The 27,276-nt window shown below is 25.6% G+C and overlaps 2 protein-coding genes across 4 annotated transcripts in view; both read left to right on the forward strand.

Moving 5' to 3' along the window:
* Positions 1-1,086: 1,086 nt before the first annotated feature.
* On the forward strand, positions 1,087-6,288 carry LOC132917268 (uncharacterized). Its single transcript, XM_060977923.1, has 8 exons — positions 1,087-1,962; positions 2,629-2,738; positions 2,797-2,988; positions 3,118-3,297; positions 3,594-4,270; positions 4,332-4,497; positions 4,640-4,717; positions 4,794-6,288. Exons 1-8 carry the CDS (start codon positions 1,401-1,403, stop codon positions 5,070-5,072), a joined length of 2,244 nt encoding a protein of 747 aa, XP_060833906.1. The 5' UTR covers positions 1,087-1,400; the 3' UTR covers positions 5,073-6,288.
* A 2,709-nt stretch (positions 6,289-8,997) lies between these two features.
* The window catches only part of LOC132929405 (formin-binding protein 1-like), a 32,209-nt gene continuing 13,930 nt past the window's right edge, over positions 8,998-27,276 (forward strand). For all 3 annotated transcript variants that reach the window (XM_060994742.1, XM_060994749.1, XM_060994756.1), the window contains exons 1-3: positions 8,998-9,405; positions 20,260-20,375; positions 25,826-25,876. In XM_060994742.1, coding sequence (XP_060850725.1) covers positions 9,382-9,405; positions 20,260-20,375; positions 25,826-25,876 — 191 coding nt within the window. In that variant the 5' untranslated portion in view covers positions 8,998-9,381. The remainder of the gene's footprint in view (positions 9,406-20,259; positions 20,376-25,825; positions 25,877-27,276) is intronic.

Raw genomic sequence — 27,276 nt, forward strand, 5'->3', positions numbered from 1 at the left:
TTACCCTTTTACTCCTCCCTTGGATCCGCCACTGCACTGATCTACAACAACTATGGTTTTGATATTTTACTTATCATGGTTACGATAGTTTTTGATTTTCAATACAGACTATACGTCTATATACATTATAAAGATATTAGGTATAGTCTATAAATCATAGGTGCAATTTGAGGGGGTCTCGTGTGTGCTAGCACCCCCAATTTTGAAATTATTTCATGTTAATTTAGATTTTAATAATAACAGGTATCCATAACCTCAAGATAACATTATAAAAAAGATAGAGGAGCTTCAGCATCCTCAGTTTTTTCATTGAAATTGCGCCCCCGCTATAAATATTATATTATTTTAAATTTATACCAGATTGACGTGTTATTCACTTAGTAATCTTGCTTATGTTATCTACTTAATTTATATTACAATATATGTACAGATTTTATTAAACATTGGATTATTCAATTATTGTGACTTCGGTCTTCAACAGTTCAACTATTACCTACCTATAGTCTGACACTGCAAATTGCAATCGTCTTAGTAACTAATAACTTAGTATAGGTATTGTCCTTGTAATAACCCAGTTATTACATATTAGTTTATTACCTACATTATATACAGTATAATGTAATTATACTTACACACTATCTATAGTATACAGTAGGTATACAATACATATAATAATAAGTAACAAAGACACAATATAATGATATGTACAATTAGTGGTAGTACTTTAGGTTATAAATATAATTATATTGAGTTATATGTAAGTAGACAAGTAGTAGGATATAGATTTAAAACTTAAATAAATTCTTAGTTCAGAGGCAAGTAACTATTATTTAGAATTTCTGAATTTAGATTGTCCGTAATCCGTATAGAATATAGATGACTGTGTTATATAAGTTATATTGCATTATTGCTCTGGATGCAAATTTGAAACAAATCTGGTTCAGATATCATGGAATAAAAACAGCTACTCCAAATGAAATGATAACATATCAGGTCCGTTATAAAAATATTTATCAATTATTTGTAACGGACGTTTCTTTATCAGTTTATCTCACTATAATATGAATACGTAATACGTATACGAAACGAATGTCAAGTAATGAATATAGTGAGTAAACGACTACGGTCTACGACCTGCAATTGCTGTGACTCTAACTTACTGCCACATTAATGCAGTAATACATTACTTTTGGGTGGATGGAAGCTGAAAACTTTTGTATTTAGTTGGACATACGACAAACATTCAATCTCCGAACTCCGAGTTCTTACGAAATACAAATATTTGTACTTCCGAATTCGGAGTTCATTCGGCAAGCATAAGACTTATATTAACCTAACCTGTCTTAATTCAGTCATTATTATAATTTAGCCAATACGTAACCGTGTATAACTACAATATTATGTCTTGTCAAACAACGTATTCTCGTCAAGTATTGCAACGAGTCAGTGACCGTAAAAAAAGGAAACTTGCCATTGACGATTCTGATGAAATATCATTAACCCGTAATTTAGATTTATTCATAGATTCTCAGTTAAAAGTGATTGAAGATTCCCAAACATCATTGAAAGAGCATAGAGACTTGTTTGGTGAACTCATACCACGAGATGAGTTTGTCAGTAACGCAGAAACTAAAAACAAATCAACTAAAAAAAAACCAGTATCTAAGAAAAAGAAACAACCAAGTGAAGAAATTATGATTGATAGTCCAATAATAAGACCAAAAAGGGTGTTTATTCCTACCCCGAAGTTCATGAAGATAATGAAGGAGGCGCAAACAGAATTGTACTCCTTAATGGGTGTTAACAAAAGTTCAAGTGACATTTCAGTTGTAACAACTGATAGCCTTAATGTTAGTGGAATACAAGATTTACAAGTTAGCCCTATAAAAAGTACAAGGAATGAGTCTAAAACAAATTCAAAGAATAATGATAATGACAAGGAATCTCGACGAGTTCTTGAAGGTAAATTTTCATTAATATGTACATATAATTATATAATATACTATAAAGCATCCTTGTCCCATAAAATTTTTAGAATTTACATTGACTTTGTCTAAACTATTGTTAGTTCAATAATTATACCCACCAGTTCAAAATGTTATTTGCTTAAGTGATAGCTCATTGATTATGTATACTTTTTCAATTTATATCAGTTGTATCATTTTTATAATTCTGAACAAAGTAAGGGATGTATTAGTTTTACGTTGATATTTATTTTCTTTATATCTATGATAATTTTTTTAGGGTAATATAAGTGATTTAATAAATTACATGTACCTAGATTGTACTTAAAAAATTATTTAATTTTCTTACATTTTTATATGATGTATATCATATATGGAAAAAATCACAATAAAAATATGCTACAATTTCCAATGCATAGGTTTTTTTCTTAAATAGTGCTAGACATTTGAAACTTGTACCAGTTAATTATGAATTACAATATTAAAATAGGGTTAAATTAATTTTTTTTATTATTTTTAGAGATTCTATAAGTTTTTAAAAATGTCCCCATTATTCTTACCTAAAAATATTAAATTTTTCTTAAATTTAGTTTTTATATATTATTTTATACACCTAAAGTTATGTACAAAATTGTGAATATATTTTTAACACCTTATGATTTAGGAGTTGTTGCATTTGTTGATTACAAAATTGACAATGATCGCAGTGGTTCATGTATTACCCAATGTCTCATTAATTTGGGTGCCAAAGTAGAAAAATCATTCAATCAAAAAGTAATTACCTACATGATTAGTATTATTATTAGTATTATTATGCTTAAACAATTTTTAGGTTACCCATGTGATGTTTTGTGATGGCTTACGTAGTACATATAATAAAGCAATCAAACGTAACATTCCACTTGTATCAGCAAGGTGGATGGAATATAGTAAATTAGCTAATAAGATGTTGGATCCAGATGACTATCCTCCCGTTGATATGGAAAAGTATAAAAAAACACCAGCAACAAACATTAATATTCCAGTAAGTAAATTTCAATATTTTATTTATGCATTTAATTTTATATTGCATTTCAGTACTCACTGTCTACATTTAAACTGAATTTCGTTTTTATAAATATTTTTATGTATGATTTGATATATATTTTTTCAGATAAGCAATACGTATAAAAAATTCTTAAGACCAAGTAATATTGAACGTGATCAGATATTTAAATCTAATTGTGATAATCTTATGAAAAGATTTATCAACTTCAATATGAAACAGAATAATGAAAATAAGGAAAACAGTCCTATCACTGAAATCCCCAAAAAATGTAGTGTTAACAAATTAGTAAGTTTAACAACCTAAACTTTATTGTATTCATTAGTGAATCTAGAAGTACTATTAAATTTAAATCCAGTACTTTTAAGTACTGAAATTCCAAGTGCATTTATTTTTAAAATTTTAAATATATTTTAGAGGATTTATTCAAATTTTTTTTGTATAAAAAGCCAAAACTATTATTTACAATCATATTACTTTGTGTATTAAATACAAATGTTATCTAATGGTACCTAATTCAACTATCTGTTTTATGAAAAGAAAACAACCATTATACTTGTTTTATATTAGATTTTTATTTTTAGGATGATCCTAACAAAACAAATGATATTGTTAATATATTATCTGATCAACTATGTAAAGTATTAAACAATATCGATAGTCCAGTACCAGATGACCAAATAGATGAGCTATATATTCCAATGTCAATTAAAGTACTAAGAAAATATCTCACACCCAATGAAAAGGAGAATACAACTTCCACAGAACTAGATAATGAACTAGCTAAAATTGAAGAAAGGCTAAATTTAAATGTTCAAGCTAGACAACGATTTCGTAAGCTATTATTTCCTTCAAAAGGGAATTTGAATAACACAAGCAATGTCAGCGATTTCCCATCACCGTCGCCTCAAAAATTGAGAATCAGTGCTCCTTCAAGATTAATTAGTACAAGGAAGAAAAAAACAATGCTTGATAATAAATTGTTACCCAATAACAAAAACTTAAACAGTAATAAAAAAACACCAATAAAAAACAATGATAAAGTCAATCCCTTAAAATGGGAAATACCTTCAGACCTACGTCCAAAAAAAACTAAAAAAATCACTGTTCAAAATGTAAAAAATGTGAAAATAACTCAAACCAAAGACACTGTTTCTAGTATTATGTCCAGAAATTCTTCTAAAATATTCCAAACACCAAAAACCTCTTTAGCTAGTCCTGTAGTGTTACAGTCAATTGCATGTAGTGGGATGACAAAAAGGTAACAAATTATATTTATTTATATAAAACATAATATTTTATAACATTTTTTGTTTAAACAGTGAAACAAATATTTTAAAATCATCTATACAAGACTTAGGAACATTCATTTTTCATACTAAGATAGAACCTTCGACTACTTTTTTAATTACCAAATCACAACCAAATCGAACATTAAATATTGTATTTGCGATGGCTTATGGATGTTTCATTGTTTCTGAAAATTGGGTAAGACATTTCACAAAAATATGTTTAATAACTTATTAATTGTTTGACAGTTCAGTTTTATTGATTTTGTTCAAAATATTTGTGACATTAAATTGATGTATAATATATAACTGAGAAAACTTTATGTTGTTTAATTATTAAGGTACACGAATCACATAAAATTGGTAGATGGCTATCTCATGAACAATACTTAATCTCAGATCTGTCTGAACGCGTTAAAGTAAAAATTATAAATTCACTTTCTTTTATTTATTTATTTTTAATGAATATTTATGAATGTCTTTTATATTTTAAAGGAATTTCAATTAAGACGTCATACATTTGGGTCATTGTTAACATTTCATATATTTGATAATGTTGGCAAAATTTACGTATCAGATACCTGTGAGCCACCTGCTAAACTCTTGAGACGACTGGTGCGTGCATGTGGTGGTCATTGCACGAGTACTGAGACTAAAGCAGATATAGTTATTGGTTATACACCACAATTAAATAATAATATTCATGAAAAATGGATTTTGGATTGCATAACCCAAGGGATATTGCTAAATAAGAATCAGTATACTGTTAGTTAATACTAATGATACTAAGACCTGAAATAATTTTCACCTATGTTGGCTTTTATATATAATTTTTATTTTATTTAGCTAACTGATATGTTTATTCTAAAAAACTAGTCTTTATTTCTTTGAACATTATTACTCTTCCAAATTAAAATGTTTAGTCTTCAAATTTATCTATATTCTATCTGTTTTATTTTTATTTTAAATAATTGTAATTATTTAGTTTAATTTTAAAGGGTTAAAGCAATTTTTTGTTGCACTGATTGCTATATTAATTAATAATTATTATAAAAAAAATGTAAAACATTAATTTTGGTTTTACTATTTTGGTATAATATTTCTATGTATTTTAATTATTGCATGGCTTCACTTATATATCAGTAAGTAGTTTTGTTATGATAAGTGGTGGTACTAAAAAAGCTAGTTTAATTTAAGTGTATTTCATTAATTGTTTTAAAGAGCATTAATATCAAGTTTCAAGTTGATTTGACTATTAAAATATTATTTCCTGTACAAACTATTATGAAAACTACTCAATACCACTCATTCGACTGTTGTATTTTAATTTTTAACTATATGGTTGAAAGTCAGTTGAAATGGAGTACAACAAACACAAGTTACTACATACTCATATATTATCTTACAAACCAAAACTGTAATAAAAAATGTAAGTTTTGTTTTGAAATATAATTACATTATATTGTGAAGTTAGAAATTCCTTAAATATAATATATTATATTTATCTTAAATATTATTTAAATTATACCTCTTTATAAGTATATAATTATATGTATTTATTAACTTTTTTATGATTGTTTTTTTTTTAATTTGAAATATTTTTTTATTCATAAAAACACATTAGAAGAAAGATAATTATAAATATTTTCCAAACATGCAATCCCAAAATGATTCTACAGTTCTTCATTCAACCAATTGTACTGTACTTTAAAAACTTAATAATTTTTTTTAAAAAAACATACTAAATAACAAGTTATATAAATAATGTTCTTAAAAATAGTTTAAAATAAATTAATTTGTATGGTGTAGTAAAATGTTAGTGTTTAGTTTGTATTGTATTGTAAAAAAAATATTTTTTTATTTAAATTATAGTTATTTTATTTATTTATTTTTAACATTGTGTATAATTATAATTATATTCATATATTTATTGTACTATATATTATATAATTTATAATTTTTGTAACTAATAAATGTATATTTTCATAATCTTTATGCCTTTAAATCCTGTCCAAATAAGTCCAAACTAAAGTGGTGTTTCTGTGGACTATATATACTGTTTTTAAATTTAAATATCACTGTATCAGACTTTTTAAATAAATATTATTCTTAATTTCTATATTTTATTACTAATTAATAAGTTATTAAATTTATTGCAAAATATTGCCATTTATAATCAAGGTTCCTTTAAGTTGTTATTTACCATTTTACCAATTGAAAAATATCAAAAAAGTGTACTCACAATATTTTTTTATAAACATTTAATATGTGGTATTTTAACAAAATCTAAAATACATATAAGTACAAATTTTTGCAAAATTAAATTCAAATTTATACAAAATCACCAACATTTACAAATAAAAAATATTTAAGATTTTTATCTTCAGTTATAGTTAAGATTTAAAAATTTAATGCACTCAAAAATGCATCAAATTTAATGTTTTTTAAAAGTAGTTCATACTGGATCTAGTGGAACTATAAGATCTAATGATCTAAATAATATATAATCATAATAATGTTTTAAAGATATCTGAAATTCAAATGTGGATGAAATTATGTATTTAATTGATGAATAAATTTTGTTATAATTCAAAATAATTATTCATGGGCACATAACTTTCATGTATATCATAAATTATACTACGTGCAATGATATTTCCAAAATTTTTAGATAAAACTATACTTATACTATGAACCTGTTCACGCTTTTTCGCAGTGAGGTGTTATTAACTCAAAAATTGATAAAAAAAAAAAAGTTTAGAATAATAGTTTTTATTATTTTATATTTACATTTTATCTAGTACCTATTACATTATATTAAATTTTTATATTAAAATTATACATAGGTAACCAAAATTTTACGTTTATCTTTATAGTTAAGCATTTAAGCTTACCATTCATCCACTCTTCTTTTAATTTACAGTAGGTAGATAAATAAAAGACTCGAACGTTTTGAACTGCTATATTTTGGCACGTTTAGATTTTGTTAGCATTACATTTTTATACATTACCCCAAAGTCTTTTTAGTCCATAAATCCAATTAGGCTCGAGGAGAGATTTGTATATTTGTACTTTAGCTTAATAGGGATGAATAATAAACATAGTGAAGATGGGTATTGCAACTTGCAAGTTTCATTGATATGTAGATATGTTTAATGATTGGACCAGGGCCGGGCCGATCATTAGCGGCGCTTCTGGCTAAATAAAAATTTGCGCCCCCACAAAATAAAAAAATAAATGATTTTAAATTTTTTTTATGTAACCTTAAGTGTTTTTTTGTGTTAATGACACTGGTGTGATTATAATTTTGATATACTTTCTTTTTTTTTATAAAAGATAAAATTATTATAGTCAATTTCGTAAAATTTGGTTTGCACAACAATACAATGCGAGTTGTGAACTCAATAATTTTACTAAATTATAATTTATAATATGTATACAACAATAAATATATTCAATTTTAAATCACACCATCGTCTTAAGCACATATATATACTTCGGATTATGAAAAAAAAAATTTTGAAATACAATTTTAAGTTATTAATATCATTGTGTAAATCAAACTACTTTTACGCGTAAAACATAGGCGGCTGCTCGGTCGTCGGCACTATGACGTCACGCGGCTATCCATCTACTCATTATACTCTCATTATTTGGTTAAATAATTATTTTTTTAACTTCGGATTTTAATCAAAACATTTTTCATTGTGTTAACTACAATAATACACCAATTATCTTAAAATTAAAAAAAAAAAAAATAGTGTTTTGATGTCCTTTAATCCAAAAGTACGCAAATTTGTGCGAATAAAATAATAATGAAAAAATAATGGGAAAAATGATACAATATTAATGCTAACAATTTTTCATAATCGTTAAATTTTAAATAAATTCTATTAGAATATTTACCTAATTACCTTGTTCTATTTCAGGCTTCACTGTTTAAGAGCGTAGATTAGGTAGGTATAACTCCGTAGTCCGTAATGTGCGCGTTGTCATTTAATCGAATGTCTATTGTAAAATAACCGAATAATTATTATTGTAATTTATAATATAATAATACAATTGTGTGTGTGTATATTGTATAGCTTATTTCAATACTTTAATATAATCTTTGAAAATATTATTTTGGTCGATTTAAAACTGATAACCATTTTATATACATAATATATCATAGTTGTTCTATTTTTATAATTGTCGGCCATGGGAAACGCATTAATATTTTTTACATTATTATAAATAAAATATAATATTCCTTTTACGATACCATTCAATAACAGCCATCGTCGATCGTCGTGTATGAAAATTAATTTCTGTAGTAAATTTGTTGCTTAATTATAAAAATTAAGTGTTAAATATATAGCACAATTAATGAATTAACACAGTATTAATCAACTCGTATCCAATAACAGATATTAATATATTAAAATATTTTGGCTTAGATTTTCAAATTCAAATTTTGCGCCCCCATTTCTACTCGATATCTTGCGCCCCTGGCAGACGCCCTAGGCCCGGCCCTGGATTGGACTAATGAGTAAATTGATGATAAATCATATATTATACGAATTATTCATGGAGTAGAAAAGAATAACGGCGGGGACTGTAGTAAGAAAACAAACACACAGTACCGCACTGCTACCACCAGATGTCGTTGTTTCACCCGCGGTTGACGTCGTACGTTTTTAACATTTTCTTTTTCTTTTTTTTACGCTTTTATCAGTTCGTTTGTCGCACCCGTTTCGCGCACTTGTTTTCGTTTTTGTTATTTGTGAACCAATTTCCTCTTTCACCTTTCGGTTTTTGCGGTTAATTTTTAATTTTTTTTTGTGCATCGACGACTACCTAATTACGATAAATTTCATTTAATCAAAATATGTCACGTACTCTTCTTGTCGTCTGCCTCCGTTGATTGCAGTGACCGATCCGGTAACATCTTCGTAGTGCGTCCGCTCGCCGTTTGATTACCTTGTTATACACCCAAACCGGGTCGTAGTGAAAAGGATAAAAAAAAACCAGTCCTCGATAACGACGTAGATTACATTCTGTAGCACCTATTTGGTGGTTTGATGTGGAAAAATAGCAAAAGATGAGTTGGGGAACGGAATTATGGGTGAGTACTGCACCTGTTTACTATGACATGAAAAATACACCTAGGTCAGGTCTTCAGGGTAATGTGTAGGCGGTTACGAATGGCGTGGTGTCCTGTGATATGTTCTTGCGATATTCAAACTATTTCTCCTTAAAAAATTTTTGACTGCGAATATTTTATTTCTCTGAATAGACGGTCTATTGTCATGTGTCATTATATACTGCTGCACTCTTACTTAACTAGGTACTCATAAGTTAAAAAACTACTGTCAAGGCAAGACATATTTTATGACTATTCTTGTTTTTTTGACACACAGGATTAGTTTTTTTTAATATAGGCTCTTTACATAGTTTGTGTTAAGTGAGTAAAAATTCAAAGTAGGAACACGGTAACTAGAGTACCTACTACCTACACTAAAAACCACTTGGTTTTTATATTTTTTTTATTGAATAGTTATATCTTAAGTATAAATAGTATATATAATGATGTTATATTTTCGTATTATCTACTTCTTTTATACAAAACCATCTACCATAGGTTTGAACAATAAGGTTATATAGTTAAAAGATTTTGGTAAATTTATTTTGTTATTCATGATTTCTTAGATGTAAAAATATCAAATAGGTATATTTTCTTGTAATATCTATATTTAAAGCTGTATAATCTGTAATTTTTGATAGATACTGTTTAACCAATATTTAAATAAAAGTAAGTTGTATTCTACGTTTTATTTTATAATATTTATTTTCAGTTTTTACTAAGAACTCAAAAAAAAAAAAAAAAATTGAAGTAACATAATAAATGTAACAATACTAAATTAAGCAATAAATAAGTTTTACTTAAGTGTTATGCTGTCATATATATTAGTATAATTAGATAGGTAGGTACCTACCAAAGATTATATGTATTAAAAATTATTGTCTATGTTAATCATATGTAAAATAAAACCAATAATTTAGATTATTAAATATAAGAGATAAAAGGAATAAATTAAAAACTTGTATATATTACATAATTAAACGAACAATTTAAGTTATAAATTTTAAAACATTAACGGCAAAAACTACAAATCAATTTTGTCAAAAACTGGTATTTTGTAAATATTCTTTTTCCTCTTGTTTTTTTTATTGGTTTATCCAAATTATTGGAAATTTTTTACTGGTGGACTATAAAATATATTATAATATAATATACATCAGCATGTATTATACTAATTGATACCTTTATAAATCTATCATCAGTCATTCTCAATTAGATTAGAAGTTAGAATAAGAAATATTATGTGGCAGTTAGATGTTTAAGGTGATAACTGATACCTAAGTATTAATAATTTCAAAAATGTTTTATCATTATATCCCAGGTGGTATCTTACTCTAAATATAAGCTAAAACTAATATTTCCATAATTTTTTTTTGCAATCATGAACTTAAATTTTACAAGATTTTGTTTAGACTTTGGGGCAATGAACTTTTGATGATATTGTTTAAATCGTTTTATTGAAGAGGCCTTGTATTTTTTTTTTTTTTTTTTTTTAATAGTGTATCTATATTATATATTGTTGATTTAAAGTCACGTTAATTAGCTATCATATAAAGATAAATTATTGATTTTACTTTTTAACAAAGACTACAATTTATTATTGATAACCAGTTGATAACAATTGATTATATTAGTCATTTGTTGTTGTAATCATAGAGTTGTAATAGAGACTGAGTAATCTTTTATTCCTTATTTTGTCTAAAGCACAAATACTATTTTGAAAATTTATCTTCAGTAATGTTCATGACATTATTTTAAAATTATTGTCATTTTTTTATTATTATTATTCATTTCTATACTATTTAAAGCTAATTGAATTATTTCAAATTATTTTATCTATTTATTACAAAAAAAATAATAATAAGGTTTAGTAAGACTAGACAGCTCTAGGTACTATAAATACTATGCTACTATGGTCTATGAGCTAATAAATATAATTAAAGTACTTAACTAATCATTTAAATACAGTTTAAAATGAAGTTACTAAGTTAATTAAACTAGTTGGCTTATATCAGATAGGTAGAAAAAAAAATAATATCAATGTTTTAATCTGATGATAGGTACTTATTACAGATTTGCTTTTCTATTTAAATTAGCAAAAAAGTATACACTAAGAAAATAAATCAATTAAAATAAATTGCAACTGTAGGTATTTTAAAAGTAACAACATTAATAAACATCAGTTATAGTCGGCCTATTTGTTTTTCATGGTTGTAGTGCATAGGTTATAAACCAACCGGGATACCAACTTATTAAATTTTCTTTATATATATATACACCTGTCACCTAATATGTATAGAAGAATGTAGAATGTATTACAAATTATCTATAAATCATTATCTTCATACTTTGATTAATTTTAGTTAATTTTTAGTAAGCTAGTTAAATAGTTGAAAATTAATAATTTAAAGGTTATTTTATATGGAATTATTTATTAACTATTTAGTTCTAAATAATGTATGGTAACAATATTGTTTAAAATTAACTAAACAATATATACTATTTCCCATCCAGTGTTTTCATTCAATTGAGAATTTTTACACGAGATTAATATAAATATATTTCATAGTTCTTGTGAAATTGTATATATTATGTTAGTAAATTGTATTATTTTAGTGACTTGTATATATTTGAAAAGATAGTTGTGTATGTTGACTGTAAATTTTGACATTATTGTATGTCATAATATTTTTTGATTCTCGGTATTTTTCAGATTAAAATTTAGAAACTCTTCTATTAAAAATATTTAGCAATTTTTTCTATGAAAATCAAGTTATTAAAATATAATACTAAAAAAAATGTTTTTTGTGCAATGCCTTGAGGATTAAGTGGGTAGTAGAATTGTGCGGTCGCCTTTTGAATAAACCATGCAGAGAAAGTATACCTTAAAATCATATTTTTTTAAATTCTAAAAAGAAAATATTTACTATTATATTAATAATGTAAGAAACATTTGAAAAATAACACAAATTATATACCTATTTATTTTAATTTTTATTAATATTTCAAATAAAAGTTATTATTTATTACATATTGACAATTAATAAGTAGGTACTTGTAAAAGATAAAATAAAAAAAAATGATTAAATATGAATATTGAGTACATAACAATCAGTGATAGATAACAATGTACTATATTAAAATAATAACCAATGAGTTAATACGTGTGGTACCAATTTTCCAAATATTTTTGCAATTCTAACTCATTTAAATATTTTTTTTTACATTTTAGTTGTCACATTAATTATAATTGTTTCTACCAATCTACTACCTTATACCTAATTAGATGGGGTGAGGGGTACAGTGTATAACTTAAACCATAATGACTCACAAGAAAAATTCTCTGGCCTTTTAGAATTATCAGATTTTCATAACTGTTTTTTTTTTTTTTGTCTTAAGAAGTTAACTATTTATAAAACCACATTGAACTCAGATTTTTATTTAATTTCAAGTAAGTAGTTTGTAAAAACAGCTTAAAATTGTTTTTATTAAGGATATAATTGAAATATATTATAAATTTTGAGATTAAAATATTAAAAAACATAGTTCAATGTGGGCTGTAAAATGTTTTTTTGTAAAAATACCTAATGACAACATTGCATATAGATGCATTGGTACATGTATATGTCTTATGGCTACTGACTAATTTACCATGATATTAAGTTATTAATATAATTATCAGAAGTTATGAGCTAAAATTATAAATACCTTATAAATACTAATAATTTTTGCCTGCCGACATGTCGAACAATTGTCAACCAATATTGTTTTTATTTGTATAATTTATTATAAAAAATAATATTATATTATACATACATATGTTAGCGTTAATGTATGAAATTCTGTAATTCTATAAAATAACTAGTTATTCTATAGAATTGCGGGTACTTAGTTGATGCATTGAATGAATTCAACATACTTCAATTAGTTATTCTACATACTAACTAGATATTTTATAAACTAACAATAAGGGTTTAGTTAATATATTTAGAACTATTATTGAATAAACATTTTAATCAAATTACAAATTACAAAAAAAAATCAAATGTTAATATTAAGTCAAACACGCCTTACATTATTATGTAATATAAATATTAATTTATTTCACATCAATTCATTAGAATAATTATTAAAATTTTAAACAAATTACAAATTAAAATAAAAAATCTATTATCATAGTTATAATTATTAAATTATTATTTTTTTTACAATTTACAATTTATTTATTAGTACATGAACATTTTGGATGGCATTTAGAATTATTAAATAAATTATTTTTTAAATATATGCACCGTTTTGTAGTGCACTTTTGTTGGCATGTGTATTTGAAAAACCCTTGACCATTACCAAGTGATTAGGATTCGGATGCCTTTCAAAGACAAATATCTACATTAAATTTGGGACGTTAGGTTAGGTTATTATTTTTATTAATAAAACGACAATAGTAACAAATCTTGTATGTTATCTAATCCAGTCCCGGTCATCTACCTAATTAATAATTATATAAATGTCATACATTAGCGAAAACCCAATCAATATTTTATATACATATTAACTAGTAAAACAGTGTAATTTATATATTAACAAACAAAATATTATTTAAGAAAATATTTAGGCATTTTTTAGAATAACTAGTTATTTAATAAAATAATGTATTACATACATTACCGCTAACACATACATATATATATATATGGCTTAGTATAGACCTGGGGTGGTGAACCTATGGCACGTTGGTCAAGTTTCAATGGCACCCAAAAAAATTGAAATTATTGAAAATTCTGTAACATTATTTTTATCCTTAGAAAATATAATTTCCTTTGAGCACGTGAAAAATTTTCTAAATCTTGATCAGAAAAATTTGGCACGACCCAAAAAAGGTTTGCCATCCCTGGTATATACCATTTAGATCCTTTGCCACAATCACCACTTCTTTCCATCTTTTTCTGTCTGTGACTAGCTCTTCACTGTTCAGGATTCCCAGCATATCTAGATCTTTATGGACCCTGTCTATCCGTCTGTCTTGGATAGCCGAACGGTCTATATACATATATATATTTATTTTTTTGTTACCACGATGTCGTAACTCTCCGTGTCACACAAAATTCAGATTGACTCCCAGCCATAAGACACATTCATGTCATGTTAAAAAATTCCTGTATTAATTTAAGTGATTATTTTCCCAGCGTTTAATAACTGATTGGAAAAATACTTATATAGTCATATTTTTAAATAGCTAAAACAGCTGTGTGATTTAAAATGTTGGGATTTATAAGATTAAACAAGAAGAATGCCAGTTTATCCAACTTTCTTATGTAATTTTGATTAAGATTAAAATTGTAATCCTAATTTTTATTATATAGTTCCTAGCCATGACTGTATGGTAAAACTGTTCTTCTAACTTGTGATTAAGTAAAGCTAAGTCTTTCTTATCTTTACTTATATATACATTTGTCAAAAATACACATTATTGACTGATACTTTTAGTTATTTACCAATTGAAATAAGTACTATTGTTATGGCCATGTATTGTCTGTAGACAGTAATCAATAAATAACAAAAACTATTTCCTATTTAGTAAACAAGACATTTAATAAAGTGTAATTTTGTTGTTGGTTGAAAATCACAATGTCATATTTTAAATAGGTATCTATAATTGAATTTAAATTTATAAATGTAATTTAGGATTCTTAAAATCTCAACACGTAATTTGCTCTACTTTAAATTTCTATAGGCACCTACACATTTCATAGTTAAATCTTATAAATTAAACTATATTGAGTCAACGAATTTATTTAATAGGAACAAATATTATATGCCCATTGGACCATACCTTATATTTGTATAATATTAATGTTTTATGTGTTTAATGATTACATTTTTAAATTAATACTTAAAAAGAGAACTTTGATCATAATTCAAAGTTATTTTCATCTGTTTGTATGGTAAATCTTAAATTATCTATTACTTTTTATTTGCAAGATACCTAAATTTTTAAAAAATATTTTTTTGTTATAATACTAATACAATGAATTGTGGCATACTAAAATGCAATTGTTATTTACTGTTTCTGTAAAATACCATTAATATACTTATTTATTTTTATTAATAATATGGTAAATACCAACCAAATTAATATTTCCTTATTTATGTTGTATATGAACTCCACAATATTATTTTAACATAATTACCTCCTGAATCATTTATTCCCTTTGTTTTGAGTTGTTAGAGCTAGATTTTATGTAAGTATATTGCTCAATTCGAAGAGTATTTACCATTTGATGCCACTTCTCTTAAGAGTGGCATCCAATTTTCAAAACTGTTTTATGTAAGTCTCATCAACATTACTGAATCAATCTGTTTTATAACCATTGATTATAAATACTAAAACTTAAACTTTAATTATTTATTAGTTAAGAATCACAATAAAATAGGGAATTGTCCCATTTATACCTTTAAACATTTTTACTTAATTTGTATTTTCTATTTATATTGTAGATCTCTTCATGTAATATATTTCTTAATTTTACGAGTGGTAAGTACCTACTTATTTTTTAAACTTATATTCAATTATAAATACATTCTAATGTTTGTCTGGTAATAATAAGTTATTATGAGTATTTTTAATGAGTTAATTTATACAATAATAATAAATAATAACCTTGTTTTTACTTTTATAATTTCTTACGTAATGACTTATCTATGAATTTTGATATTTTTGTGGTTTGTGGTAGTGGATAAACTAGCTGACTGTGGAAATTCCAACACCAAAACAGGTAAATGAAAAAATTTACCATTAGATTCCTAAAGTTATAAAATTATTTTAATAATGTTTCGGCAGTCCGAGGAGAGGTGCTTGGATACTTATATATTCGATATCAATTAAATATATTATTTAGTAATATATATCTAACCATACGAATTTGGAGCGCATTTTTTATGCTGTATCTGCGATTAGAGTCTGTGCACACGCCTATGTTATTTTGACATACGTAATTTGATACGTAATCACTAATCAATAACAATATATTCTACGTGGGTCGCATATCCTGTTTCCTGTATAATGTGTTTTGTGAAATCAGTATTAATAATCAATGTAACCCTTAATAATATATTGCCCTTATAATATTGTCTTTTAATTCAGCTATTTAAAGTTAAAATGTAATTCTAAATACGAATTCATGTTTGGATAGTGGTATTCGTTGTTGACGGCAATTGGTCAAAAAGTTCGAGTACATGTTTTGAGTCGTACAAAAAAATCCTAAAATAAAAATTCAATATTCGATTTACAATAAGTAGTAAATTAATAAAAAATTATTTTTATTTTTTTTACAATAGGTATTATTCCTTATACTTGCAACTAACAAATATTATTTCATATAAAAGATTATAAATATAGTCAATACAAAAAGATATGTCAAGTAGTCAAGTTAGAAAATTTAAGAATATATATATATATATTTAATTATAAGAATTTAATCAGTTACATTTTCTTAAACACTGACCTTAGGTCTGTGACCTATGCTATTTACAAATGTTTTTTGTTAACTTATATTAATTTCTCTACATAAATATTGTAATTTTATATTTTTTTCTAATTTCATTAAATTTTATGATACTTTGGTCTTGTCTATACTGACTATACTAAACCTAATCTAACCCCCACTTCCTCGTGAAAATTTACCATCACTTTACAATTTACAAATTTTTGGATGACTATGTTAGATTAAATGAACAAACTTGTTGTTCAAGCTTCCACAAACAATTATTTGTACGGTGTTAGTTGTGTAAATTTATTATATTGTGTTCGTTTCGTGCTGGATTTCATGTTATGATTTTATTTTATTTCGTCACAATTTTTTTTGTCGTCACAACATTCTTTTCTTGTTTCTTACTTTTTCAGAGGATATTAGTTTTTATTTGTACCTAGTATATAACATCAGAGAAAATGTGTAGAGTACTGAGTAGTTAACGTTGTTTTGAAGCATGTTTTACCATATTATGTCAAAAGTGACTGTTTTACTATTTGAGGTTCACATCACAAGCATGACTCAACTCATAGATTTGTATAACATAATTTATATGGTTTATATGGTTTCAATAAAATGTGTTTTATTATAAAAATACATTTTTGTAAATAAAAAAAATCAATTAAAAAAAGTTAAGATTTTTGTACGTATAGAAAACTTATAATTTACAAGACAATCATAAGTGCTTCATACACGATCCTATTAGCTTTTCGTCTAACCTGAAGGCAAGTTCGTTCATGTAAAATAAAATTGATGAATGCGCATACACCACACCATGGCATGTACAAGCTAGAAAGTTTGTCGTAATAATTAGTTTTGTTGCATTTCTGAAGTCATCAATAATCGATTTCGTGAAAATCAACAACTTATAAGTAAGGACAATCTACTCATAATTATTTTTAACCACATATAGTCGTGTAAATCATCAAATTTACTAGAAAAATCAAAACCGTATTGATAATTTCATGTCATGCTTCAACGGAACGATACTTCAGTTTCATTTACACAATAAGACTTCTAAATGCTTAACACTATTTAAATAAAACAGAAAATAATACGGATCGTGTATAGGCCACTAAAAGAGCTATTTCGTTTTATAGAATTGTAATCTAGTGTTCTGCAATCCCACTAATAGCAAACCAATTCAATCATTTCGATATATGTACGTATCGAACAAAAAAACTAATAAAAGTTTGATGATGATGTAAATATATATTACTTTAAAGAGATATATGTTATTCATACTATTTATTAATCTTAATGTATATATTTTCAAATAAACTTAATGACATTTTATTATACAATTTGTAAATAGTTTTAAATTTAAAAAAAAAAGATAAAGTTTTAGGTACGCTAATTGTTGTTTTTTTCTTAATTTTTAATTAATTATTTGAACAACTGTATGTACTATTGTTTGTTTTACTATACTAGTTATGTAATACATAATATATATATTCGTATAAAATATCTTTGAGGAGTTAACAATTTGTTTTGACATTCTCAAAGAAAATCTCCTATTTTAGAAACAGCATTTTGGTTCGTAAACTACTCCGGGAGTTATTATTATTAGTATTTGTCTGGAGAAAGTAGAACAACAGGTTTTTCTTGTACGAATCTTGTCTGAATTAATTGCGACGATCGACGTGATTCTACCCTTGCTGATTATTCCAGGCAAAATCAGAAATCATTTTTTTCTCAATAAACCGGAGTTATATCTAAAGACTCAGCTATTTATACATTTGACCATTCTTTTAAACTTGAATCATCATCCTTGTTCCGTGTTTGGAATAGCAAACCTTTATAATTTATATTCTTCGACAATAATATTATCTGGTACACAGGTTTTTATGAATATTGATTGTTGATGATATTTTTTTTTTAATTACTGCTTTTGCTTAGCCTAATAGATGAATAGTTTTTTTCAACTCTAAATTCTTGAAGTTCAAAAATTATCAAATAATAATTATGTTTAATGTTTAATTATTTAATAAAACATTTTGGGTATAAGCAATTAAGTAATTTAAAACTTTATTTATTGTTAAAAGGATACTCAATTAGTCAATTGTATGTAGATATCTAAGTTTGTGTAGTTTGTGTATAGAAGATAAGTTTTTTATCAATATAATCTTCTTTCTCTAAAGTTTAATATTTATTTAAATTACAATAAATATACTATAAATAATGTATTGCCCTGATCTTTTAATAGTTATATTTAATAATACTAACATAAATATAGAAGATTACAAGTCATCTCAAACAACTAGAAAGTTCGTTGGTACGACTTCTTTATAGTTTAAAAAGTAGAGTGTCAGTAACCTTGACATCGTCATAATCAAAAAAAAACCGCACAAATACTGGATATTTTCCACATACATTCACGTGTGTTTTACTAAGTCTAAATGATTTTATCTCAACTCAATTCATAATTAAAAGTGTAAAACAAATTTCCATTATACAATTTTAAAATTAATGTTAATGTTTATAGTGTCTTATACTTCAGACCTAAGACAAATTTAAAAAAGTTACTTAGTACTTGGGCATTATTTCATTATTTGTATATTTTATCATCACATCATTAGTGTTATGATAATTTTAAATTATACCTTATTTTTGTTTTGTACGTATATTAACTATATAGGTACAATTAAAAATATTTTATCAAATTTTGCTTTTGATTATTTGATTGGTCATTAAAATATGTATGACATGTTTGTTGGGTAACGTTAAAGCCTTTTATTTTCACATTCTTAAAACAAAACAGATCTTCTATAGTGCTATGTGCCCAGTGAAAGCGTAAATATGTTGGTATTGTAAGAACTCAGGAGTCCGTTATTCGAACGTTTGTGTTAGTTAATTAATAGAAAAATCGTTTATAGAACGGAAACAATGTATTATGTATGTTGGTGTAAATATTGCCATAGTATTATAGTATATATCTATATTCTATACCATTATCTATAATCAGTTTAACTTCCTCATTTTTTCCCTTCACTATAGAATCGATTCCTCTTCTTTCGGTATACTACATGCACGTGCCATATATACTACATGCATTCAGGTATGCGCAATGGATGAGTTTGAAATAATTAAATCGACTTGAACAAACTGTTTTTAAATTAAATATTTGCTATTAAATATTTTAGAATTGGCATAATGTCAAATAAAAATACTTATTATTATTCTAAATGCGCACTGCATACCTATATAAATGTGATATATGATATATATAATGTATCTATATTCTACGCTATTCTACTGACCTTGATCTTAACCCAAAATATAACGGCATGTGTTTACTATATTTTAGGACCAGTACGATAATTTATCGTTCCACACTCAAAAAGGCATTGATTTTCTTGAAAGATATGGACACTTCATCCGCGACAGATGCCTTATTGAAATGGAATACGCTGGAAAACTCAGGTATGTAAATATATTATGAAAATAAAATTCGTTTAACGACTAATAAACTTAATGAAGGAAAAACGTTAATTCTATACGCTGATTTATGCTTAAGTAATCTTCGCGTTTGAGCTTCGTTTTATTGTATTATAAAATAAATAAATATTACATTTTCCAACAATATAATTTATAAACAAGCATGTATCCCAGGGATTGGCTAGTAATTTCTATCGGAATCCAGAAGATTAAAATAATAAATTAATTACACAATCTAATTGAGATATGTTGACGGTCCAATGTTGTGTCTTCCGTGGTCTGCTTGCAGATGCCGACCCTTAATATACCCAATGTTATGTTAAGATTTATGTTAAACGTATATTTTCTTTTACTATTTATAATATTCGTAATATCCTTAATCGTTATTAAATTAATTTTTTTTAAGCATCAACTACTCGTGGTCGTTAATTTATAATTGCAAAGGATTGAATTGTTTGTTTATATTGATTATTATTAGTAGTCAATTATGTTGCTTAAAGAAGAAACAATATTATAAAATGTATTATTCAACACTCAAGTATTCGATTATCAAAGAATTGTATTTTCGTAACAACTTCACTGATATTTAAAATATATTATTTGTGTATTTTACATTTTACATTTCTAGTATTGATAGTATTAATATTTAATTCTTATTATCAATTATACATTCAGAATATGTATAGACATACAGCTACTGAACTATTTCAGATTATATTTAAAACTGTAATGTTTCGTTATAAAGTTGTATTATAATTTCTTTATTTAATATTAACGCTGACGTAACACAACAGTGAATCCTTCTTATTATTTATAGTCATCATATCACTTATAATGTATATAACAGTAAAATCACTCAAAATAATGTTTGTTTGGAAATACAGGATGCCACTTAGGATGTAAAATTGTACATTTTCAAGTGTATGTGTCATGTGTTTTTTTCCTTCGCTATAAATAATGTCAAGTAAAGACAAGTTTTATACAAAAATAAATAAGTATTAGAAAAATTACTGTTATACCTATGTTATATATCAAAATTATTGGATACAATTAGTGTATGAAAAAGTCGGACAGGATACAGCGGAGACTGGGTGTGAGCACTCATCTCGCTTCGTTTACCTTGGCGAAGGATAGAATAGTATAGTGTAGAATAAATTTGAGTACAAGAGTAAAACATTGCATTCAATAAAACTATTCTGAGTTAAGATATTCAGTTTATTTTAGTGTTTAAAATGATTTAAATGTACTCATGTTTGAATGTACTATTTGACATACGTGGGGCATAATATAATATCAGAATAGTATACTATTCAAAAATGTTTTAAAAATATGATGGTTATAAAAAAATCGTGTATGTACTCGTACATTTTACAATAACCAGTAGTTATACAATATTTACATATAATTGATCCGGATGTTGTTTTAAAAATATTTATTTAATTGGCAGTTTGTACCCTGGCAGCCTAACACGATTTTATTTGTTTATAACATATTTGTTGTTACTACTTATTACAATAGAAAATTCAACATTGAACATTTAAATATATTTATCTGTCGAGTAATATGTAAGATATACATAGCGATCATTTTAACACAGAGCAGCACATGGTATCCAAATTCATTTTAGTGTTTTTTTTTTTTTTTTAATTCATTTTTTTTAATCATAGTTGATATTTTAAATTATATAAATATATAAATTATGAATATTGAACCCGATGGAAGATTAATAATAGAAACTAGAAATTGAAATCTATAATCGTTTAAACCCTATAAGTTTATATTTTTATCATAATATATTATTAGCCTATTAACTAATTTATGTTAATTATAGATTATTATAATATTGTAAGTTCTTATTCTTCAAACTGATCGATTCTAACGATTTTTTTCATTATCAAAATGTGTTAAGGTCATAGACTAGAGAACTATTTTAGTTTATAATAAAGTTTATATACCTTAGACATTTATTATAATACCTAAAATATCTACTAAACTCAGAAGTCACAATATTAAGCAGTAAACTACGAGTAGTAAAGTACATTAAAAATGTACGTTTTCTCTTCCAGAGTCTTGACGCGACGGTCCCGGACATGGTTGACGTCTAGACGCTGTACATTTCCACTGTCTGCAGACTTGACGCCACAGGGAAAACGTGCCTTTAGTGTAAATTTCTGCTTAATATTGTGACTTGTGAGTTGAATCCTCAGGTGTCTCATATATATATATATATATATATCCACGTTATATAAACTATTAGTTACGTCTATATTATGAAGAAAACTATAAATAACAAAGTACTCCCTTAAAATATAGATCAAAAAGAAGTATCTAAACATACAGTAAATAAAATTCCCATTTATATATTATATATTTATATTAGTATCTTGTCCGATTTCAGTTTTTTTACGTTTTCATTGGTTCAACGTTTGTTTTATATGCATTAAAATATGTAGAGACTAGGAAATATTAAATAGTTTTTAATTATATAACTAAAATATATTCTTAATACATTTATTGTATTTTTTGTATTTTAATTATTGTAATTTTTTCATATAATATCTGTATTGAGGTATACATTTTATGACATACCAATTTCATACTTAGTAGGTAGTTCATAAATATGTTGATAAATAGATAATAATAACTAGGGCTAGGGACTTCATTCCCTAAAAAACCTTAAAATATGTATGCATTTATGCCTTTAAAAATTACCAAATATGCTATTAAAATATGCACTAAAAAAAATAAATAACAGTATTTAATAAAAACCTTTTTATTTTAATATGAATACATAATTAATAAAATTTTAATTTATAGTAAAAAAACTTGTCATAATAAATAATTGTCATAATTTCATAATTTCATAGAATGTTATTTTGGTAATATTATCGGCTATCGCCTATCGGAATCACTTGTGAAGTATACCATTAAGGCCATAGTCCATAAATAACAATGGGAGCGTTCGGCGAGAAAAACAACAATACTAATTTTATATATATATATATATATAAAACCATAAAATTAATATTTCTGGTCTAGGAAATCGATCTAAATTTAAAATTGTTTGTATAAAATATTTATTTAATTATAAAACTACCATTTTCATATTAAAAATGCTCAAATATGCACTTATAATTAAAAAATGGTCAAATATGCAAAATATGCAACTATAAATTTTAAATATGAACTCGTATTACCATGAAATAAATTTCTATATTACTTAGCTATGTTTTTAATGATTATTGAAAAACATGCAAACTCCTAGAAGTCCCTAGCCCTAATAATAACTATTATAAATTATAATACATATTTCATTATTTGGACAAACAAAAATGACTTAATATTGACAATGAGTGAGAAATGTGTTTTGTTTAGCTTGATAAACCTAATAAATAATTATTGTTTTATGATAATTGATAAATTTATGAAGTATGTGATGTGGTCGATTGATTTAAGTCATTCTAAGAAACACATTATATGATATTTTAGCTCGTGGTAAAATTTTCATATTACATAATATGGCAATAAAAGATAGATATTTTTACTGCGACATTAATTCAACAATTTGTTTTCGTTCAATATGATCTGACTAACTAAAATATTTGTATATTTACTTTCAAATACCTTCTATAGTTGAAATGTACACATTAATGTTTATAATATATATTCTCGGTTTCCAAAATGGATAGGAATCGTGTACAACATCTCATTTTGTATATCATCATGTGTTTTCTCTAAAGTAAAATTAAAAACAATTTCTGTTGAATGTTTAATGTTTAATACGATTTGAAAAAGCAGCAAAAATATTTTTGAATTATATTGTCGCTCCTCCGAGTCGAAACGCGAAAGTCGACAATTTGAATGTCATTACTCATTTTTGCGTTTAAATATCATTAATAAACGCGTAATATCTCATTTTCGTGTTCATACACTATAATTGTAAATATTCGTATCATACATTTACTTAAGTCGAAGGTATTGTTTTGATAAATGTGTGCCATAACTAACACTATAAAAAAATGTAACTCTATAAACATTAGATGGAACATAGTTCCGTCGTGTCTGATTCCTGAATTTTCTCGGTCATTGGGCATGACATTGTGTTAACGGACCGCGTTTTATCGGTTTTCAATGTTGTACTGCTGTCATTGAACCGAAAAATAACCTTTCAAACACAATATTACACAATATGGACGCCGGACGGGCAGTTTATTACTGTTAGGTAGGTTGGTTAGAACTTATAATACATTTTTAATAATAAATAATAAACTAACTAAAGGGAACCTATATTTTTGAACACTAATAACTAATAAGTAATAATGATCGTCGTTTTTAACATAATATAGTTTACAAAATTAGACTAATACTAATTGTTTAATTTGTCAATCTTACTCAGTTACTCGTTATAATAACCTATATAATATGCTTTGCGCCACACTCGTCGAATTTTAACAGACCCGTTGCTATCATAATATGAGCCTATCAAGCCGATATGTTGCTATCAAGAATCGGACACGTTTAAAAGTTACCTAACCTAACTTACTTAATCCATCGCCATTCGCCAAACAAAATACTAAAACACTTGTTATTGGACGCTATCTCGTCTACTGAATATTGTGCTTTAAAATACATTGAAGTATGACGTAGGTAACCAATACAGGCATACAGCAATACCTCGCTGTCGACGTCTTAAAGAAATCGGATAGCTATTGCTGCACATACCGCGTTCAATTGTATGCGGCCCATATTGTAATATTATGCAGGTACAAACCGTGTTATCGGCATAAATATTAATGACCCCGGCTATCATATTAATTTGTACACATTTAAGCTAAGTCAGGTAGTTCCACGATTAAATGTATTAAATGTACACATCTCATCGTGTATTATATTGGTGTCGATGTAATATTTTTTCCAACTGTAACACTTAGAAAAACGTGCAGTTTTTTTAGTTAGTTAAATTAATTTATACGTCGAAACACAATATAATATATTATACCGAGTGTACACAAGTCACGAAAATTGGACACGGAAATACGATATTGGTGTAAAATATAAGATCTTTGTGCTATATTCTGTATTATATTTTTATAATGTTCACTAGGACTCTGGGATGTCCAATCCGCTTGCGGCCCTAAGCAGATCGTAATGCGCCCCCACATAAATTTCAAAATTGAATCACTAGAAAAAAATCAAATTCTAAAATTATTTGATTTTTTTAAAAAGTACTTTTCTGATTGTAAATAATAAAAATGTATTAATACAATTATATTCGTTTAATGTGACCCATTCCAAAAGATTGAACATCCCTAATTTATATCATCTGAAAATTTACTCTATAGAAACCTAATAAAACGGCTTCTTTTTTTTACATGTTTATATTTTATTAAATTTGAATTACCTTAATATTTAATGTAATCTCGTTTTTTTTTCAGGCGATTGGTTAAAAATTATCAACCCAAAAAAAAGGAAGAAGAAGAGTATCAGTAAGTTGCCGCTTTTAAAATAATATAGTGTATTTTGAAACGATGTTTATCGTTTTAAAGCTTAAGCTAAAAAAACTGATCTTATTTTACCGTAAAATATTCCTTATTCGATATTTTATATCTATGAACTATTGATGTTTGTCAAAATTTGTAAATATTATTGGTTTCAAAACAACAGGACTTTTCTATTTAATATACAACATAATTATTATGTACAAACGCTATCGAGTATCGGATATACCCGTTACAATGTATAAAAATATAAAAATATGCCCCTTCGAATTTACAATGTTTGAGAAGTCACTGAAGATATTACCATTGATTATAAATTCATAATCAATGATATTACGTTCTTTTATGTGGTTCGTTAACATATTGGGTCTCTTATATTTTACTAAAAAAAAATTCAGAACATAAAATGCATACTCGGATGGTTGACAAAACCAAAAAACGTTAACGTTTTAATTATCAAGTAAATATTATGTCTAAATTATTATTATTGTAATCATAAACAAGTTTTTGATTTATGTACTTAACACCAACTTTCTAATAAAAAATTTAAATATATGAAATTAAATTTGAGTTAAAGGAAAAAACTTTTGTAAACATTTTTTACGTCTAATTGTCTAAATAACAAATTTTAAGTTACTTCTAAATTCTTGTTAAGGGGTCGCCACACCAACATTTATTTTCTGTCTTTCTCCCACATAATATAGGAATAAAGATAAAGATATTTTACGTATTTCCACGATTATGACTCTCTGGTTCAGTTTCACCAACGTCCAACATCCTCATATCCAAACGTATAATCATTAATCTACATAGGTAAATTTATTAACTATCGTGTTAGCAGTTTTATGCTAAAAAAATAATCCATAATATTTTTATATTATATTTTATCGAATATTGACAAGTTTAAATATTTTGAAACACTTTTAAGTTATAATATTATAAAATATTAATAATGGTGCAAATAATATTTCTTTTTTATATTTTTTGCACATATTATCATTTATTGGGTATAATAACATTATATATAATACTAGATAGGTACTTATGTTATATAGCCATTTTTAAATAAAATGTTTAAATTAACCTTTTTTCCTTAAAGTAGTGTTACTGAATCACGTCGTACTGTCTAATACTCTATAAATATTAGCCTTTTTACTCATTGTATACAGATTGGGAATAATATAATTAATAATTTATCCTTTTGGAGTTTGTTTTTGTTGTTCCTCATTTATATAATGTTATTTATTATTTGTGTTCAAAGATAACACAATCAATAGCGATAAGTAATATTTTTATTTATTAGCATTAATATAATTAAATCGACAAAAATCTAAAAATGACCCTAAATATTAAGATTTTTACTTGTAGTTTCAAAAAAAGTTACTTTG

This window comes from Rhopalosiphum padi, chromosome 1 (assembly GCF_020882245.1).
Source record: "Rhopalosiphum padi isolate XX-2018 chromosome 1, ASM2088224v1, whole genome shotgun sequence".
Classification (NCBI taxonomy): domain Eukaryota; kingdom Metazoa; phylum Arthropoda; class Insecta; order Hemiptera; family Aphididae; genus Rhopalosiphum; species Rhopalosiphum padi.

Bases quoted from the DNA above. Each gene is read 5' to 3' on its own strand.
- LOC132917268 (XM_060977923.1), top strand. From the start codon at position 1,401: ATGTCTTGTCAAACAACGTATTCTCGTCAAGTATTGCAACGAGTCAGT. The intron at 1,963-2,628 runs GTAAATTTTCAT...CTTATGATTTAG, and splicing joins ATCTCGACGAGTTCTTGAAG to GAGTTGTTGCATTTGTTGAT. The intron at 2,989-3,117 runs GTAAGTAAATTT...ATATTTTTTCAG, and splicing joins CAACAAACATTAATATTCCA to ATAAGCAATACGTATAAAAA.